This window comes from Ixodes scapularis, unplaced genomic scaffold, assembly GCF_016920785.2.
Source record: "Ixodes scapularis isolate PalLabHiFi unplaced genomic scaffold, ASM1692078v2 PGA_scaffold4__175_contigs__length_147842914, whole genome shotgun sequence".
NCBI lineage: Eukaryota > Metazoa > Arthropoda > Arachnida > Ixodida > Ixodidae > Ixodes > Ixodes scapularis.
This window is the reverse complement of record NW_024609879.1, coordinates 17,929,102-17,948,324: the sequence shown is the minus strand read 5'-3', so window position 1 is coordinate 17,948,324 and position 19,223 is coordinate 17,929,102. Positions and strand designations below refer to the sequence as shown.

At 46.4% G+C, this 19,223-nt stretch overlaps 1 protein-coding gene across 1 annotated transcript in view; it reads left to right on the top strand.

Moving 5' to 3' along the window:
* The window catches only part of LOC8034452 (CD109 antigen), an 81,808-nt gene that overhangs the window by 43,599 nt on the left and 18,986 nt on the right, over nucleotides 1-19,223 (top strand). Inside the window, exons 20-28 of the mRNA XM_040215996.3 lie at nucleotides 607-720; nucleotides 1,061-1,165; nucleotides 3,763-3,891; nucleotides 6,002-6,146; nucleotides 8,137-8,313; nucleotides 9,629-9,744; nucleotides 14,684-14,806; nucleotides 15,495-15,557; nucleotides 18,333-18,507. Coding sequence (XP_040071930.1) covers nucleotides 607-720; nucleotides 1,061-1,165; nucleotides 3,763-3,891; nucleotides 6,002-6,146; nucleotides 8,137-8,313; nucleotides 9,629-9,744; nucleotides 14,684-14,806; nucleotides 15,495-15,557; nucleotides 18,333-18,507 — 1,147 coding nt within the window. The remainder of the gene's footprint in view (nucleotides 1-606; nucleotides 721-1,060; nucleotides 1,166-3,762; nucleotides 3,892-6,001; nucleotides 6,147-8,136; nucleotides 8,314-9,628; nucleotides 9,745-14,683; nucleotides 14,807-15,494; nucleotides 15,558-18,332; nucleotides 18,508-19,223) is intronic.

Sequence of the window (19,223 nt, the reverse complement as noted above, 5' to 3'; positions counted from 1 at the left end):
ATGAAATTTGCAGCAAAAAGCAGAACTGAGGAAAATGCATTCAAACATTCAGCTCCTTTACTTTGTTACTGCTTCACAATGTGTTGAAAATATTTTATATCAACATAACTATTTGGCGCATGGTTATGAAATTTTGTGTAAGGGTGTATAATTAGTTTCTAAAACCAAAAACCTCAATACTGAAAAATGAATTTTTTTGAAACATTTTAAAACTTGGGCCTATGTCCCCCCTTAAGCATAGGAGGAAAGGAGACAGAAAAATATGGAATTATTGATAAGTAATGCACTGTCAAAAGACAACAACACTAAATGGTATGTGCCCACTATCATGGATGGCCTAGCATTAAAGAAAGGAAAAGCAAACATGCATCTATGGCATCAAATATTTAGTTAGTGTCATGACTAAAGGAGGAGTTAATGACTCATTGATGATGTTTAATGGCAGACAACTATGCTCATTAATGGTGCAAGGTAGATACAAGAGTTTGAGTCTTTCATTTTATGGCGCTATTAGTTTTGCCCTGTTTGTTGCCTCAGTGCATGTGCATGCGTGTCAACACTGCTGTTTGTAATGTGTGGCCTCCTGGGTTGACGGCTATCCTTCAGGTGACGGTCTTTCGACCGTTCTTTGTGACGGCCAGTCTGCCGTATTCTATCCTCCGGGGGGAGTCCGTCGCCATTCAGTGCGTCGTCTTCAACTACAACAACAAGCCTGTTCAGGTGAGCATGCGGGCTCCATATTTGCGCTGCACAAAGGCTGCTCATCTCCTCAATATGTATCGCCGCAGACAATATGAGCTGAAACATCCAATCCTGCATTTCCAGCCATTTGCTTTCCAGCCGTTCGCTTTTAAGACAAAAACAGGGAAAAACGTGATCATTTATTTATGCCAACAGTGTCACACAATGTACATCTTTACTGTCATTGTTGAAGGTTTTAAACCTTGTGTCTTGCTGAATTTGCTGAAGAAATGTGATCAAATAGTAAAAAAAAAAAAAAAAAAAAAAAGAACCTCGGAATTTTGGGAATTTTTAAAAAGCCTGTGGGTGTTGTGTGCAGGCGCGGGTGACGCTGGAGAATGCAAAATCCGAGTTTGTCTTCACGTCTCTGTCCAATGACGTCGGTGGCGAGCAGAGCAAGGACAGGCGCAGCAAGGATGTCACGGTGAGTTCCTCAGTCGATACAAATCAATAAATACCAATTGATCAATACAAAGTAATCAATACAAATAAATTAATCAATACAAAATCAACCAATTAATGTGAATCAACTAAACAATGCAAATCAATTAATCAAGCAATCAACACAACCTAAATAACCAAGTATTTAGTACAAATCAATTAACCAAACAGTATATACAAATTAATTAACCAAACAATCAGTATAAATCGGTGAAGCATTTAATCAGTACTAATCGATTAACCAGGCAATCAATTAACCAAACAACCACTCAATCAATAAACAAAATAAGCAATCAATGAACTAACTAAATAAGCAGACAATTAATTAACCAAGCAATCAAAGTCCCAGCCAATCTCCTGTGCTCAATGTGTTTCTCTGACTGCTGCAACAAATTCCTGTTCAACAACTATTTCTGTTTTAATGAAGCAATTTTGCGGCCCCATAAAGCAGAAATGACTGGTATTACAAACTTTTTAGGCTAAAATTAATTGAATTCAAGTATATTGTTGCTCACAAGTGACACACATAGAGAAGATAAATACTATGGTAGCGGTGACGATAAAAATTTCCGGATGCACCGCCTCCGCTGTGCCGCCTCCACCGCGTTGCCTCCACTGCCGCTGCACCACACATTCTCGGTTTCGGGTCCAAATAATTTGTTAGTGTGCAACCTTGTGTATAGATGGCGCTACAGGACTATGTTGCTACTTGGAAAGCCTGTACGCAGCAACATAGTCATGTAACGCCGTCTAAATGCAAGGTTCTTCGCTAGCATTATTTAAACCTAAAATCAAGAAAGCGGGGCGCGGCGCCACACCTCCGTTGCCCGTGCTCATGTGTACCATTTTCATCAGCAGTCGCAAATTTTTTTGCTGTCTTGGCATTCGTTTGACGGACGTGTAATCTTTGTCAGGATCCAACGTTTCCTGTCTTGCTCGATCCGAGTCCCAAATCATTCCGCCCTGGAGCTACCGTATTTACACGAATGTAGGTCGACCCTTTTTTCAATTTTTGAAAATCTGAAGTGGGGGGGTCGACTTATAATCAAACCAAGGCATTCCACCACCGGCAAAAATGAAACAATTGCGATATCATGGACACCCCGGCTTATTACGAGTTCAGCCGGCTCTACCTCTAGCATTGCACTGTTCTATGTGCTCATTTTACAAATGAATTATTTTTTTATTTGCGCGAACGAGTATTATTGATAGCAATTTGCAAATTAACCCGAATATACGGCGATGAACAGCGCATGGCGTGCCCGGCTCCCGGGGGGTGGCGGCACTTCTTGTAAGGGCCACTCCGGAGGTCGCTGGAACAGCCTCACGGCTCACTCACCCTCCACTGCTTCTCTTCGCAGTTTTTCGCACGATTCACGGTAGCACATAATTCGATCGAGTAACTAGAGCGCTAACTACGTTTTTTTTTTGGTATTGACACGCGTGATCCAGGCAGTTTAGGTTTTCAGTGCTCGTTTAAAAGCAAGTCTGCACTGTTGGACGCAAGCTCGACCCGTCGGAGCGGACGATGCTTCTGTGGAGTCTGCAGTGGCGCGGGTTCTTAAACTGTGACGGCAAACGAAGAGGCTTCCGTAGGCCAAAGTCTTGTTCCGGAGTTGGAAGTCGGGCTTGTAACGTACGCCGCAAAAGTGTGCAATCAGTCCCTACCCGTGACGTGCAACGCGATCGCCGAGCAAGCGCGGAAGACGCGGTTGATCCTGTCATTTGCGAAGTGCGAGATTTCATTGGACGACGGCAACGACGTGCTTTGAGAACGTAGCAGTGATGACGACGAGACTGACATCACCAGTGCGGACGAGTCGTAGTCTGGTCCCGGAAGGAGTGAGAACGACAGTGAGCAGCTTCAGTTGTCCCGCCTCCAGCGTGAACTTCCTAGTTTCGATAACACGTGGCCATATCATGCACCTCGTGCGTGCATGCGCAGCCAAAGCATGCCAGAAGGCATCGATCACGTGTTGGAGGCTTGGCTTTCGAAACAGATACTTTGCCGTTCTCCCGTGTCCGCAGTAAAATGTGCATCTGGAGATTTTTTTTTTTGCTGATGTGCAATGTGGGGGGGTCGACTTACAATCGAGTCGACTTACAATCGTGTAAATACGGTATATTAGACGGTCGAGGAAACGATCCGGGACTCTACCAGCGACGCCAAAATCTAAGCGAAACCAGTAGAGCCACAGAAAAGAAGCTCGGCCCCCCCTTTTTGTGCCAGACAGATGTGAAAAAGATATCAGTCGGCTTGGTTGTGTGCCCTTCCCCATCCTCGCTGTGCCGCACACTGCAGGTTAAGTAGCCTTATGGGTTCCTCCAGATTTCCTTGACAGTCCCTGTCCCTAAGTAAAGTATTTTTCCGGTTTAAGCATCGTTTTAACAGATCTTAGCTCCCCAGGTTCATGTGGGCCTCGTCGTTGCGTCAAAGCAGCTTTCACGGGAGCCGCGTTTCATCGAGGCAGTTTGCCGCGAAACTGCGCATCGAGTTCCGACGAGCGCCCGTTGAGGCGAAGAACGTGGTTGCTTGGGAGGGGGTCTCAGATTGGCTCTAGCTCCCCTGTTTGTCCTCAGGTACCGGCTCAGGACGGCGTCCCCGTGTCTTTCCTCATCACCCCCACCAAGCTCGGCTACATCGACATCCACGTGTCGGCCACGTCCTCCCTGGCTGGCGACTCCATCCTCAAGAAGCTGCTCGTCAAGGTGAGCCAATTCGCTGGCGCGTTGCCACTTGGCGCTTCCAAGCACCGGGGAAGGAGGGTACGGTGCATGGAACGCGTTTTCGACCGGCGGGTGTAGCATCCTACCCCGCCTGTGCACCAAGAGCGATCCTGGAGGGAAGTTCCTGCAAAAAGCGCGAGCAAGCGCAAGTGTTGTCGTCATCACAGCGTCCCAATTCCCGGCTGCCGGAGTTCGCTCACTGTGAAATCTTCTTTACATTATAAATTTTTACATTGTACTACAGTGGAATCTCGTTAATTTGAACCCGAGGGGGACCATAACTTTGTTTGAATAATGCCAGGCTCGAATTACCGAGAGTTTCCTTCCTACAAACAGGTAGGACGGGACCTGTGTGTTAGTTTGAATTATCCGCAAGTTAGAATTAAGAGGGTTTGAAATAACGAGATTCCACTGTATAAGCATTTTTGCAACTTCAAAAGCAAGAAAAAGAAAACAGAACTTTAATTTGCATAAGCCCTATCACATGCCAGGTTTTGGTGCAATTTGCGTCTCTGATGACATTGGCCTTAGTAATTATGGGTGCGGCATCCTGTGGGCTTCCTATGAGCTTTGCTCTTATTTGGTGAAGTGACATGCCCTTGATTCGGGACAAGTTTAAAAGATATCAATATGATCTGTGCAATTTTTTTATTAACTTTATCTAGAAACTGACAACACAATGAGCACATACCCCTCATTTTCGTAGCATTTGGAAAATACTCGTAGGACAAATCTTTACATATTGTTGACCTAAAGAGCGCCCAAGCCCCAGTTTTACGTGGTTATATCCAAAATTTTAGCAGGTGCTTGCTCGGGATTTTACACTATCGTAAAATACCGGGCAAGCGCCCACTCAAAATTTAGAGATAATCGCGAAAAAATGGGGGATGGGCGCTTGTCTGGTCATCAATTTTACATTTAAATGTACTGTGCATATTTTCTCAGATCTTAGAAATTTGGATATGGGCGCTTAATGTGAAATGGGCGGATGCGCGGTACGGTAAGTCTGCATTCTCTTTTCCCCAAATTTTCGGGTTATAAAAAAAGAATGCATATAACTTGCTTCATCTTTAAGTATGTATCTTCATTGTGCAAGATGTAGGTTGTACAAATGCTTACGGCCAAGAGAGAATGGCAGAGCACACGCTGATAGCCTACTCTTCTGGCGGTTCGAAGACAGTTTGAAGAATGGTAGTATACCAGGCTCGTGGCTGCAGCGACCCTGCTGGCCATGCAAAGGACTTGTACAATGGTACAACTTATACATGGGCTGCATGTGACGTCATTCAAAGATCGCTCCGATGACCACCAGAGAAGAGGGAAAAAAGGAGCTCCCCTCTTGTCAAAAATCTCTTTTGTGCCTCCCGGATTTGCACAGACGTCGCTATTCTCCTCCCAGAAGATTATAGAAGATTAAAGAATCACTCAAGACTCTTACAAAGCAGCTTCGCTCTCCTCCTTTTACATGGCGGTCAAAAGTATGCGATGTGACGTCAGTGCAACCCATGTAAGACTTGAAGATATGTGTTGCCCCAAAAGTTCAGTTTTTTTCGTTACAAAAATGAACAGTGCATCGCCGAATGCTCAGTCTCCACCCAAATGTAGCAGTAGCGGTTCGGACCAGATTCCAAAGTTTCACAACTAACTGTTATCTTAATCAAAAGCTATAAGTTATTCTTTTAAAGTTTGGAAAAATGGGGATTGCTCCCGGTGGCTGACGTCATTGCTCTCCATGTAATCGTGGGCTTGGTCGTCCACCATTTTCCCACAAAATTTCTGAAAATTGCTTATAACTTTTTAGTTGGATGATGGCAAGCTCTGAAACTCTGGCATCTGCTCTGGACCACCAGTGCTACATTAGGGCGTAGAGTAGGCATTCGGCGATGCATAGCTTAATTTTGCAGCAGAAAGAATGCGGTACATTTTTCTCGGGGACAACCCGTACAATGCAACAGTTTGTGCACATGCAATCCCATTATTAAAACCGCCAACGGCAGCTGTAATTATTGAGCGAAGCTGTCGTTCACTAGGGGCTTCTTTGAGGCTGGGCTTGCAGAATAGCCTGAATGTCCCCTTGAATGTCCCCCTGCAGCCCGAAGGCTCCAAGCAGCACTTCAACCGGGCTGTGCTGGTGGACCGGAGGAACCCTTCTGCTCCGCCCACCAGCACCAACATCTCCATCCCCATCCCCAAGAATGCGGTGCCTGGCTCGGAACGCATCAGCGTCTCGGCAGTCGGTGAGTGCAGCATTGCGTTGTGTCCAAGGATGCTCTAGAGTCTGGTCTCGACCTCTCGAAGATGATGCCTTTTCAACCGACGCTGAACTGTAGGTATGTCACAGATTGAACATTCCCTCCCCTCATAACTTTTACCTCAATGTTTACGTTAGGAGACACATTTCTGTGAAACCAAAATTAACCTTTTTTTTCAGTCTGGCATCTCGAAGTAAAACCGTTTAGTATTTGCCCCCGACTTGAGATGTGTCTCATGCCGTTAAAATCTAATGTGCTAAAGAGTGAGTGCGTTATGTGACACCACAGGTGTCTACATTTGCGTCTTGGCTGGATTTTCTCCCTCTTTTTCTGTTTTTGTTCATATACCATTATTAACGGAGGATCTGTGTATAGCATGTCATGGCTGTGCGCATTCTGTTTTTGCTAATAAATTAGGAAGGTCCTCAACTTTTGAAGACAATATCGAGATTAAAATATAACTTTTATTAAAAATTTCCTGAAGATGATGGGAATTTTATGTAATACTTGCTCAACACATAATTGGCTTATGGGGCTTTGTTACAATGTTGTTAACCTCATTGTTAGTATGTCATATTTGTTTACATTCATATAGCCAGTGCTCATTCTTATATTTGATGTATTTAATTTGCATCGCCATTTATTTGTCACATACATAAAGTCGTGTCTTGTTTGTACGGGCCCTGTTAATACATATACACCCCACTATATAGACAAAGTTTTCGGGAACAAACTGGGTAAATGCGCGCATTTTTGTCTCATTATTACAAACTACTCTCATTATGGACAATTTTTTGGGGTAAACAAAGGTGTCAATCTAAGGAGATACAGGACTGTATTTTCATCGTAGTGTGACAATTTCACTCATTCTGTTTATGGTTTTAGCTTTCAGCTTAATTTAGTTCTGCTGCCACGTGGATGAGCTCAAGAATAAACAATATTAATTGAAACTCAATGGTTAAATGCGGATTAAAATGGATTACAATTCGTCGTGACGACATGACGTGTGCGAGTCTTTTCGGCCAATGCTCTTCCTTTCCACCGATGGCGCTAGGTGTCCGTCATTGTGGAGCTCTCTCCGCCCTCCACAGATGGCGCTAGGTGTCCATTGATGTGAAGCTCTCTCCGCTAACAGGGGCCAGTGCGCTGTCGGGCTCGTTATCCCTTCGTGCCGACTCTTCCTCCGGACCCTATCAAAAAAGGAATTGCGACGCAATCACTGCTGTCGCCACGCTGATTGTCAAGGAGATGCGTTAGCATTTACCACGAGGGTTCCCACTCGAAAAAGGATGGGAATTCCAACCACGCAACGCTTCGGAGAGTTGTTCTGTTCTCCTGGATGTCGGCGATTTCGGATGCGGTCACCACAGCTCTCCTCAATTGCCACTTGCGGTCCATGTATTCTCATCTTCGAAGAGCCAATCTTCCCTCCCGGGCGTCGGCGGTTTCACGCAGACGGCGTCGTCGCCGCACCTCGGTTTTACGTTGTCGCTTACGTTGCACATGCTGGGGAAACGGAAGCGTGTGCCTTCGCCCCGGTGTCATCATAAGAGGAGCGCGCGTCAACGGCAGTGTGTCGTTGGAAGTATGTGAGGACTCTTTTCCCTTTTACGTAAAGGGGAAAAAATGCAAAAATGTTCCAAAAGCCGGGATTCATGATTAAAAACAAATACCTCCGACTTGCATAACAATATCAACATTTATCAGACGTTTCGTCTCCTATACGTAAAGGGGAAAGTGGACGTAATGAGCGGACGATGGAGCTAAGAGCACGGTGGAAACCGCCTTGCGGCCTCGCGAAACCGGTCCGAGAGTCCAAACCAAAGACGGCTGCATGCGCCAGGACGATGAATGCCGATGCATTTAAGAAAGCATTGCAATTTTGTCGGGTACTTTTCGAACTAGCGTGGCTTCTCAAGAGTGGGCAACTGCGCACGTCACTAAGGACATCTTTTGCGCGCGTGTTGTGTGCCAGGCGACCTGCTGGGCCCCCACGTGAACAACCTGGACCAGCTGCTGGTGATGCCCCACGGCTGCGGGGAGCAGAACATGTTGGACTTTGTGCCCAATGTGGTGGTGCTCGACTACCTGCGCAGGGCCAACCGACTCTCCCCGGCTGTGCGCGGCAAGGCCCTTCGCAACCTCGAGGACGGTCAGTTTCACTCCTCTGCTCGCCTGTTCGCAAACTTGCTGATTATTACCCTGTCGGAATTATTTCGAGGCCGCGGCGAATGAATGTGTGTCGATCGGATGTGTTCCGGGGCTACCCAATAGGTGGCACCAGCGTTTTTTCTTTGTAAGCAGCCGTGTGGGGTTGCAACATGCCTGCTGAAACAAAAGTGTGTGAGCTGCCCTTAAACCAGCATCACAGTCTCTCTATTTACAGAGAGAAAACATCGCAGTCTGCAAACTATTCACCGCCGTCGGCGAGTGGTCGGGCGTGACCAGCCTCTAACAGAAGCTGTAGCGTAAATAAATTGCCCAATTAAAAAAGAGAACACATTCAATACTAGAGATCTGTTCTTAAGGGTTTGGAGGAAATCCTCGATTTTCACTAGGAATAGCCAAACATGAAGTTCCAGGATTTCCCCTTAGCACCTTTCCTGTTTTGGACAAGCTCATCAGCTTGAATTTGTCCCCAAACCGTTCGGGACGAGCATAGCTTGTCTCCTTTCGCCAGTTCACGTGCTGGACCATTCCGGACGGACCAGGTTTGCTTGTGGTTTAGTTTGCGACTCTGCCAACAAATTACTGTGCTGCGTTTATTAAATTTTCTCTTGTCTTCTTTGTAGCTAGAAATTTGATTTTGAAGGCAACAAATATGATTTCGGAAGCAAACAGTTACCTTGATATCCTGAAAGATGCCCTCCCCCCCAAAAAAATACCCCCCCCACGTTTTTCGCGGAATTTGCTATTAAAAAAAAAAAAAAAAAAAAAAGAACTCGGAAAGATAGTTTATTTCTAGTAATTGCAATGCCCTGGCCAATGCTGATCTGGGCCGAAATGGGGTTAGATAGCTACAGCAGGAGGTAAGCAAGCATTGCTGACTGGGAAGGGCAGTTGTCTATGCTCCATTGCCCCTTAATGGGAAGACAGGTCTGGCTGGTCGCAGGATACAAAAAATAGCAGTTTTAGAAGTTTTCTTGATTGCACACAGAACATTAACTCACTCCTCATTTTCACCCTATTCGCTCTCGGCTATCTCTCGTGACATTAAAGTCTCAGAAAATTTCAGAAACTAGACACAGTTGAGGGTTAAAATTTCTTTAGAGGAGCCTTGTATCTTGTCGCTCTTGAAAGGAAACTGTGGTAACCTGGAGCGCATGTTCGACTGGCGTGTTTGGTGCCCTACATTGCCAACACATCAAAAGTGGTCCCTGTGTGGCAACAATTAAAACATTCATGGAAGCTTGTGGGGAAAATGTGCCGTATCGGCGTCTCTAAGCCAGCCTTTTGCACGTCTCCAGGCTACCAGCGCCAACTGACCTACAAGAGGGACGACAACTCGTTCAGTGCCTTCGGGAACACGGACCGCAGCGGCAGCACTTGGCTCACAGCATTCGTCCTCAAGTCGTTTGTCCAGGTGAGGCTTGTCGTTCGCCGACAAAAGGAAACTGGGTCGAGGGCCGTCCAAACAGATGCGTGGAATCTGACAGTGTTCGCGTGCGTGGTCAGTTACGCGGCTGTGGGAGCCTACGGCACACGATACAGCGAGCCTGATCCAGCCGATCACGGTGTGCCATGAATTCTTCCGGAGAAAGCTGTTTGGTGTTGCGACATTGGGCGGCAACTATATTTCAAAGCACGAGGTACTTTTCAACGGAAGGCCCAGTCCCGAAATTTCATTCGTCCGTTTGCAGTGATGAAAGTGCTGCGCCATTTGCGCCAAGTTGCGCCAAGAGCGAAGGTCTGCTACAAAAATGGCCGAAGCACCGTTTTTGCTGAGAATGAACAAAAATATTTTTTTTTATTATTGGTTGTTTCTAACATTTAGACAATTAGAAGGAAATAGTAATGGTACAATTACGTATATCGCAGCGTCTTACCTGCCTTGTAGTTTGTATCATCCTAGGTCAGAGCACAGTCAAAAGGTCAAATGCAATCGCAAACACACATACTAAATGAGCGAGACAAGGGACATTTGTTGTGCTCGTTTGGTTTAGGTGAAGAAAAAGCACATACGGATATACTGCAGCCAAAGCTAGAAGTGTGAACTCTACTCTGTTTCACCTTGCGTCCAGACACAGCGGACGCTACGGGCTATCCTAGCCAGTTCTGCTCTGTGGATGTAGCCCGTGATACGCGATACGCTTTCCACGCGTATCGCGTGGAAAATTCCCTCTCCAAGGTCATGTGACACTCACCCGGCCTTGGATTGGCTTCGATGGCTCGTAGCATCGGCTGCGATCGGACAAAGCATGAAGCGGAGTATAGCCTGCACTTCTGACTTTGGAACGATAATTTCTGTCGGGAGCGTTCGTTCTGCAGAAGGCTTCAAGACAGTGGGCCCATGCTCTCGTGCTTGTGGCATTGACCACGTTCTCAGCTTTAGGGCGAACGGAGTATAAGACGACGAATGCCACGATGTCGCCCTTTTGACGCTGTTTGATTGGTCCCATTCGCTTGTGGCGTCGCTCGAACTTGGATTTAGGATGAATCGAGGTGAAGATATTGCTTGTCAGCCGCGCGGGACCCTGTCATTTTCTGAATTTCCTGACGATGTAAGCAATAACGGGAGCTAAAAGTCTTGAGAAAAATTTGCAGTGTGTGGTATGGTAGCTACCGTAATAACACAGAACGAGGTTTTTTTTTACTTCTGATGATGTTACTCGATTATCATGTCTGCCACGTGCCTTCATGCTGTGGCTACGGTGTACCGTCGCACTTGCGCTGCTCACATCAACATTCGCGGCCTTGCACCAGAGCGTGCATGTCAGGCTTCACCGCTTTGCACCGGAGTGTAAGGAGCAACGGCTGGCACGGGGAAGCACGTGGGTTAGCACAGTTGGCTCGGAAGTTGTGCTGAGCTACGTTACAAGTCGTGCAGTTTTGGTCTTGACCGTAGGTTGACCTCTAATTTCCAGAAGCTGTGCCGCGAAAGGAAAAAAAGGGGTCTGTATTTGAATAGATACAGTAGTCAAGGTAGTTCGCGCACGGCAGTCGATTGAAAGGGTAGTGAACTTTGACTCAACTCTGGTTCGAACGCCGCTAAAGCGCAGTGTTGATTATAAGGCACAACTGTAGGTTTCATTGTATTGTTGGCTAGTTATTTCGCAGTTTACGATATTAGGACCTTGAGTTTGGTGTTCATGAAACATGGTGTAGGTGTTGCTGTGCATATTGTCACGAATGACAATTGATGAGGTGATGGTAACTGAAGGAACTAAACGTTGAATAGGGCAAACTTGTGCCCAAAAGAAAAAGGAAACTGAAGATAACAGGAGAGAGTCGCGGGCGTCGATGACAGCGTAACAGCAGGATTGTACGCTGGGGCAGGACTGACTTCGCCTTGACACGCGGAGGGAGCCCTTTATGTACGCACATGGGATTCTGGAACAATCGGAATAGAAAGTTCGGTGCGGAGACTATTCAGACCTCGAACAAGCAACAGGATTCTCGAATTTACCAGAACACGAAATTGAAGAATAAATAAAGGACATGTCAATCCCAGGAACCGAACCCTGACTCCTCGTGTGGGAGGCAAACACAATAACCAATAAGCCACGGCCGCGCTGCCTACTTGGCCAGCTGTGCGCGCGGCAATATCGGCAAAGACAAATGAAAGGAACACACACCACAGGACGAGCACTGTGGTGTGGACTCCTTTCCTTCGTAAAATTTTGCGGGGAGTCGGGGGACATATTTTTATTGGTAGGTGTTTTAACGGATATGCTGCTTTTTGCTGGCATTTTTCAGGAATTGTATTTACAGACTAACTTAACCACTGGGTATAAAAGGGGAAGGGAGTGGGAGACTATCTCAACTGAACAGTGCACTATTTTTTTATCCATTTTTTTCAATACCCATTGTAAATGGAAGCCACCCTGACCTGAGCCTTATTTTCTAAAACAAAGGCCGCGTGTTCCTTTGCATTCTGTCTATTCTTACTGCAAAAGATACCGTATTTGCACGAATATAACGCGACCACGAATATAATGCGACCACGAATATAATGCGAGAATAGGTTTTTATGCCCTCAAAAAAAAAAAAAAAATTATTACTATTATAACGCGAACCGAGGCCGTGTCAATTTCTCGCACTCGGTGGCATAGCAGAAGTGAAAAGTCAATGGAAATAGAAGAAATATCAGTTTATGTTCTGAATGCACTCATCCTCACTGCTCAGGTCCTTCCGTTTACAATCCACTTGGCGACTACGCAGATAAGCAGTAGCACGGCACCTGCTTGTCTGGTAGTTCCCTTTTCTTCCATGTGAGCTCCTCGGCAGCCCGCAATCCAAACAAGGCAGGAAGCAGAAGCACCAACACACAAACACCAGATCACTCTGGAGCAGAAACTAAACAAAGCGCAGGCAGAAAAAAAGACTGCTGAATCCAATACACGATCACACTTCTTCTGGTCCCTCTGCATAAACAAATGCCTCGTGTTGTACGATTGCGTAAACGCGGTTGGTGGTCTTGGCTTCGCTTGTGTTGACTTGACTTGGCCCGGCTTGGCTTGGCTCGAATTAATTAGTTCCCGCATGACGCGCGCATGACGCGCGCGCGCGCCGAGTTTCTGCGGCGTGCGCACGTTGTACAAACACAAAAGCGATAAAAAAATAGGCTTCTTTATGTTTTCTATTTGCCCCTTCACGTGGCCCAATAGCTAATAAATTCCCTTCCACAGCCCCACTTCTTTTCCCACCGGATATTTTGCATTGAGCCGAAGGGATGGCTTTCTCCAGACTCGCGCGCCTCGTGGCTGAACTCAATCCCGAATATAACGCGAGGTGCGTTTTGGAGCACGTAATTTCGAAAAAAAACTCGCGTTATATTCGTGCAAATACGGTAATAAGTAATATAAATTTTCATTTTCAAGTGATCTGCTCCAAATACGTTACTGGGTGCTCCAAACCCATATTTTGTCTGCTACAAAACCTATTACAACAGGTCAAATGCCGCTTCCATCGCTGCATTCTTCTGTTCGTGCATTTTTTGCTAAATGTAGCGGAGAAATTGATGTTACGTGATCTGAAGTCACGTAACCTGTACACCAATGCAGTGTCCACGCTCAATTTTGCGGGGCAGATGATATCACATGACATAAACACCAAATCAGTTTCTTCACTACATTAAGCGAAAAAAAAAGTTTTTTTTTTGCCTTGAAATAACTGTTTAATGTCTTCTGCACACATTTCAACAACCGCTCTTTAAATGCTGCATTTCTTGCATTATAAAAATTTTAAGATAAAAGACGCCACCAATTTGTTTTTCTGCAGTTCTGCGCTTTAATTTTTCACTGTTTTTGCAAACAATTTTCTCTGCCTGTTTTGTGCAGTCACATGCCTCAGTGACCTTCAGTAACCTCTTCTATAATTCTGCACGAAAGATGTAACTATTAATCTTTCTTCAAAAAAAGTTTTGTCATTATTTGTAACTTTTGTTTGCTGTGTGTTCTTCCTTCGTTGTTTTCGCAATAAAGATGCAGCCTGCAGCTGCATCTTCGAGATAAGTCACTGTGTCCTACCACGCAAAACTTACATCTGCGGTTCTGTGCAGTTGGTCAATGTGGTGGTTCCCATTTCTTCAGATTACGCTTCACAAACTAAGTTTCAAGCTAAAGTTACGTCCTCATTCACTCTGGCTTATCCCTCCTCTCAATGCCTCTCAGTTGCCCACTGATCACAATTGTAAAGCGTATCGTAAAGTCCCTATTAAACATCCACCCATGGGGAAGAGGTAAATGTTGAAGAATATTTGGTGGGCCATCTTTGATCAACATGAGCGATAAATATGGGGGATGGGGCATTTGCTATGAACCACACGACATGGGAACTGACATCGCAGATCGCAACCATAGCCAATTTGTGTTCCAGGGTGCATTTAACATGTGAAAACTCCCTACAAATTCCCGTTTCACGGGAATTGATTCCACAGATTGCGGGTGCAGCAGATTCGTGTTTCACGATACGATAAACGTGTGGGAACCCACCGTGAACTAGCTTTTCACAGGTATCAACACCTCAGATCATGCGGTTGAGATTCAAGTCGGACATGGCACGATGTCTGATGAAAAGGGGGGGTGGGCGACGTTTTGGAATTTTTATGCAAGGATTCTTAGCCAGCAAAATGGGACGGGTGATCTTTTGGGGGTAGGGCGTTCGAGCGTGACTTTATGGTAATGTGTAGGATATGGAGAAAGGAGAAAAAAAAAAAGGCAGGTCAGGAGAATTGTTGATAACCTTTTTAGCGCATCATGATTCTGGAACAAATTTATAAATAATTTAAAACTCGAGAAACTCGTGTTAATTCACCGGCCATGTCGTGCTTTTGAGCGTGTCTTGTCCTACGCATTCTTCAGGCGGTGCCGTACACCAGCGTGGACCCCGCAGTGCTGGAGAATGCCACGCGCTGGCTGGTGGAGCGCCAGAAACCGGACGGCTCTTTCGAGGAGCCCGGGGAGGTGATCTACAAGCCCATGCAGGTGAGCGCAGGCATTCGGGGTTTTTTTTGGCGGCCACATTGTGAAGCCCACTCTTCCAAACCTGTGCTTGGGAGTGGCATGACTGCTTCCAAATGCCCAAGAAATACGGGTTGTGGCGAGTCCTAAGTACCTTTTTATCACTCTACACCTAATTGGAGTGCTATGTTTGCCAATCTGACTGCCAACGAGCGAATTGCAAAGCAGGAAACTCGAATGTATTAAGCCCTGCGTTTTTGAAGCAGTCGGTGAGCATAGAGAGCAAGAAACAATAAAATGTCAAATGTCAAACATAGCGTTGATGGTGTCTTCGAGGCGAGAAAACCTTTGCAGCAGCGGTTCTCGAACGTTTGGCTGTCACGGACCCCCGACCCACTCTGAGGCCATTCAGAAACCTCAAATGGATTTTGCGTAAAACATCTTAGGCAATAACATTAAATTTTTTTTTTTTGGCATTGACTTATAGAAACGTTTTCAAGGACACCTGGGGGTCTGCAGACCACAGTTTGAGAACCGCTGCTTTGCAGCATCAAATGGGTGGCCATTTTTTGTAATGGAAACAATGAAAAGGCAACTTGCAGTGAATCGAGATGTGCGCTCGAGGTGCTTTGGCAACAGCCCTTTGACAACGAGGCCATGGCGCTGGGGTTTAAATAAGTGCTTGTTCGTAAGTGTGCTTCGTCCCTTTCAGAGCGGTGCTGGAAGCGGGGCGGCGCTGACAGCCTATGTCCTCATTGCTCTCCTGGAAAACAAGGTGGGCTTTCAGCATGCTCGGTGTTTTGCAGCTAGTGCCACGTCTCACGTTTCTCGTAATTTCACTCGCCCTAAGGCCGTTCTGTAAATGTTTCTCGAGTTCATAACTAGGGTTCCGTTTTTTGCTATATGTCTCACCCACTTAGAACAAAATCGATTCTAATGAAATAGTGGCTATAGTGAAGCAATCACAATTTCCCATTCCCATTTGCACTTTTTCAATGTATTTCTGTCCGTTTTTAGCAAAAGAAATTGAGCGGCTCCCGCGGATAGAGCCAAGAGAAAGTTTGTGATAATTTAAGAAATAATAAAATGAAGAGACTTTACCAAGTCCCAGACCGCCGCACTTTGCTGCCACGGCCGAGCCGCCGCCCAGAATGGGCAGAAGACGCTGCTGCAAAAATGCCGGTGGCAGCCTCTCCATAGCATGCGGAGAAGCTGTCGTGCCGTGCCGATAGGGGCATTTGGAGCGCTAGCGACAACATACCGATAAACACAAAGGAGAGATCCTCGATTTAAGAGAGAGAGAAACTCTAACCATAAAGAGCATTTGCAATTTAATGGCAGACGGCTCTTGGTCCTCCTTGGCAGATTGGTGCAAGTGTGCATGCGTTGGGTTGTTGTGTGGCCAGTGTGACGAGGAGACCGGGCGGAGAAGCTGAGACATTTGCAGACAATGAACGCTTCTTACTCCTTGCAGGCTGCAGCTCGTTTTGCAAATGCAGCCCATAAGCCACGATAGAGCAGTTGCCCCCTCTTCTACACCTAGGCGCTCTATACCGAGGAAATGCGAACTTGGTGCTGTGCGCACTTCTTTGTTTGCTTCATGTTCCATGTCGGCGTCGCTGTTCGGCGTGGTTGCTCTCTGCGCGAGAGTCTAAGAACTTTGCTCAAGCACCGATTACACGAATCATCGCCGCTCACTGATGGCAAGTACGCCAAGTCCCGACACCCCCGACACCTCGATGAGAAAGGGGAAGGCAGTCTTCTCGGAACAGGTGCACGAATCTTGACGAAGTGCACATAAGCCAAAAAAATGCCGTCCACCACCAATGTCCTCCGCGGTGGCCGTGGCAATTTTCAACATGGTCCATACGTAGCTCGCAAGATCCACCCCTGATCGGAGCTGCTTCTTGCACTTGGCAAGAAGCAGCTCTGATCTAGCAGAAGGTGCATGCAGAAGGCCTCGACTGCTTTCTGCAGGCACAATAAACGTGTGCCCGTGACGGCTCATGTCATCTCTTTTTTGCTTGTTACTTTATGGGGCCAGATATAACGAAGTAATTTCAGATTCCTGTTGACTTGGTTATAACAGGTCTCGACAGTATACTGATAAATTGAGGAAAATAACTCCAAGGTGGCTTTATTAAAATCTAAAAAAACTGTATAACTGAATGGAAGCTGTCCTTTGCCCTTTGTTCTTTGCTCAAACCCAAGCTTTGAGCGAAGAAATCTTTATCTACAGCTTTGTCTGGTGTCGGTTTAGAACACGGCCAGCACCGAGCTCTCTGCGAAGCTGACTCTTTCTTTGGGAACCAACCCCCTTGCCTCAGGTCTTTCTCTTGTGGGTACTGGGATGTTCTCCAAATGTCTGGGGTTACAGTTGTGTTCTATGAAGGTTGAGGAATCTCATGCCCATGTCTTGGTTTCTTCAGCATAAGTCCCAATAACACAAATTTTAAAAGAAATAATCTCGGGGAGCAGTGAACCCCTGTTTATAGCGTCGCACTGCCTAAATGGCTAAAACTGGTTAGAACTTCAAAAAGGAACCTTGTAGAAATGTCATGGTGGAGGTTGATGCTTTGCTAAGGTACTACTTTGATGAATCTATACTTTATGTTTAGAGGGGGCTACTATCGACATCAGAGCACATAGTGCTACGTTGCATGATCTGATGACACGGGTTACCACGAAGTGTACCATGGCGTCATGTGACCTGAGAGTGTGTCATGTGGCCATGTGACCCATAATGGACCGACTACATGAATCGTAGTGATAGTGTGGTGATGTGGGCAAGTTGGTTCATGTACTTCTCTCCCGTATTCATTGTTTTGCACACTGTTTCATTTATTGCTTACTCATTGTGAAACCAGCCCCAAAAGCCAAACCTTTAAAACCAAACAATGCAAAACAGATTAAAACAGGTTGATACACCCACGCGACACCTTCTATAGTTGGTTACAAGTCAAGAAGGTAGGAGAAGCTCCTCCCACAACCGTGATGCGCCTGTTTCTAATCCCTCCGCAGTCGAAAGAAGAGTTCACTGAAAACGCTCCTTGTTCCGCTTCAATGGATTCAAACTTGTCTCTGATCCCACTTTTTAAGAAAGCTACCTTTGTATTTATCGGAGTGGGAACCGAGCCCCTGAAAGCAGCCTTTGTATCCATCAGCCTTTGTATCCATCAGAGGGAGAGCCTAATCCCCGAAAGTCGTATTTGTATCCATCGGAGGGGGAAAACTCTATCTCCCTCTCGTGGCTTCCATAATGCTAAGTCAAAGTCGAAAGATAAAGCAAATATGTACAGAAAGGCAAGACCCTCCTCGCGCGTTGGCCATGACGTCATGGAAACAATGGGACGCTATTGGATGCGGAGGGGTATATGATTTCCTTTGAGGGGCATTTGCCGCTACCTTCTTGACCTGTAACTTACTATAGATCATTAAGCTTTTGGGAAAGTATCGTCCATTTCTGCACCGTGCATCGCGCCCGACCCTCCACGGCCCCCCTGGGAAGAAGGCAAGGTCTTCAGTGCACGCACCCTGGCTTTCCCTTCAGGCCAAGTCCTCGCAGCCGGCGGTGGTGCAGGCGGCTGAGGAGTTCCTGCTGAAGGAGCTGAGGACGCAGAGCGACCCCTACGTGGTGGCAGTGGTGACATATGCCCTGCACCTGTCCGGCCACCGGGCAAGGGACGGAGCCTTCCAGAAGCTGCTCTCCCTCGCCACCCGGGAAGGTAAGTTGTCTGCCAGCAGATCGCAGTGTCTCGATTGCCATAGAGCGGTTGCGGCTCTTCGCCTTGACAGGCACGAACAAAGTATGGTTTGCACACTTGCGACTGCTTCCAACAGAGTGCATTGCAACAGAGTGCATTACGGCCGAGTGCATTACGGCCTCTTAAGATATGAAGAGAGAGCACGCTGGGCATGCTGGTGCCATTTGTGAGGTTACCCTGAAATTGCGTTTCACTTTACTGCATTTCACGATAACTTGGCAAACTGTGAGACTATGGCCTTGCGACCCAATAAGAGCATCAGGGTGAGGCCCGGAGGAACTGGCTGCCGTCTGCTGTGGAACCAACCAACTTCAGATGAACATGCACCACCATACAATGCCGTCCTCTAGAGTAGCGAGCTCTTCGGAAACAGTCCACGAGGCAACCATACGCTCAATTTACCCGTGAATCTGTGGCGGGTATTAATTCCAGGGTGGCAATTAATGGGAACTGTTGAAGTGAAGCTGAAGAGGTTCTTGGAAAAAAAAAAGAGTTAGAAGTGAATTCTAGAGTATTTGTTAACCCGTGAATCTGAATATCACATTTGTTTTCCCCGAAGATGTAACTAAACCTAAGAAAACACGAAAAACCTCGGACCAGTTGTTATGTCATAAAAGGATCTTTTGCCCGCCAAGCACGTGTCGCTTGTGTGGGCAGCTTGCAAGCTTGCCAGGTTC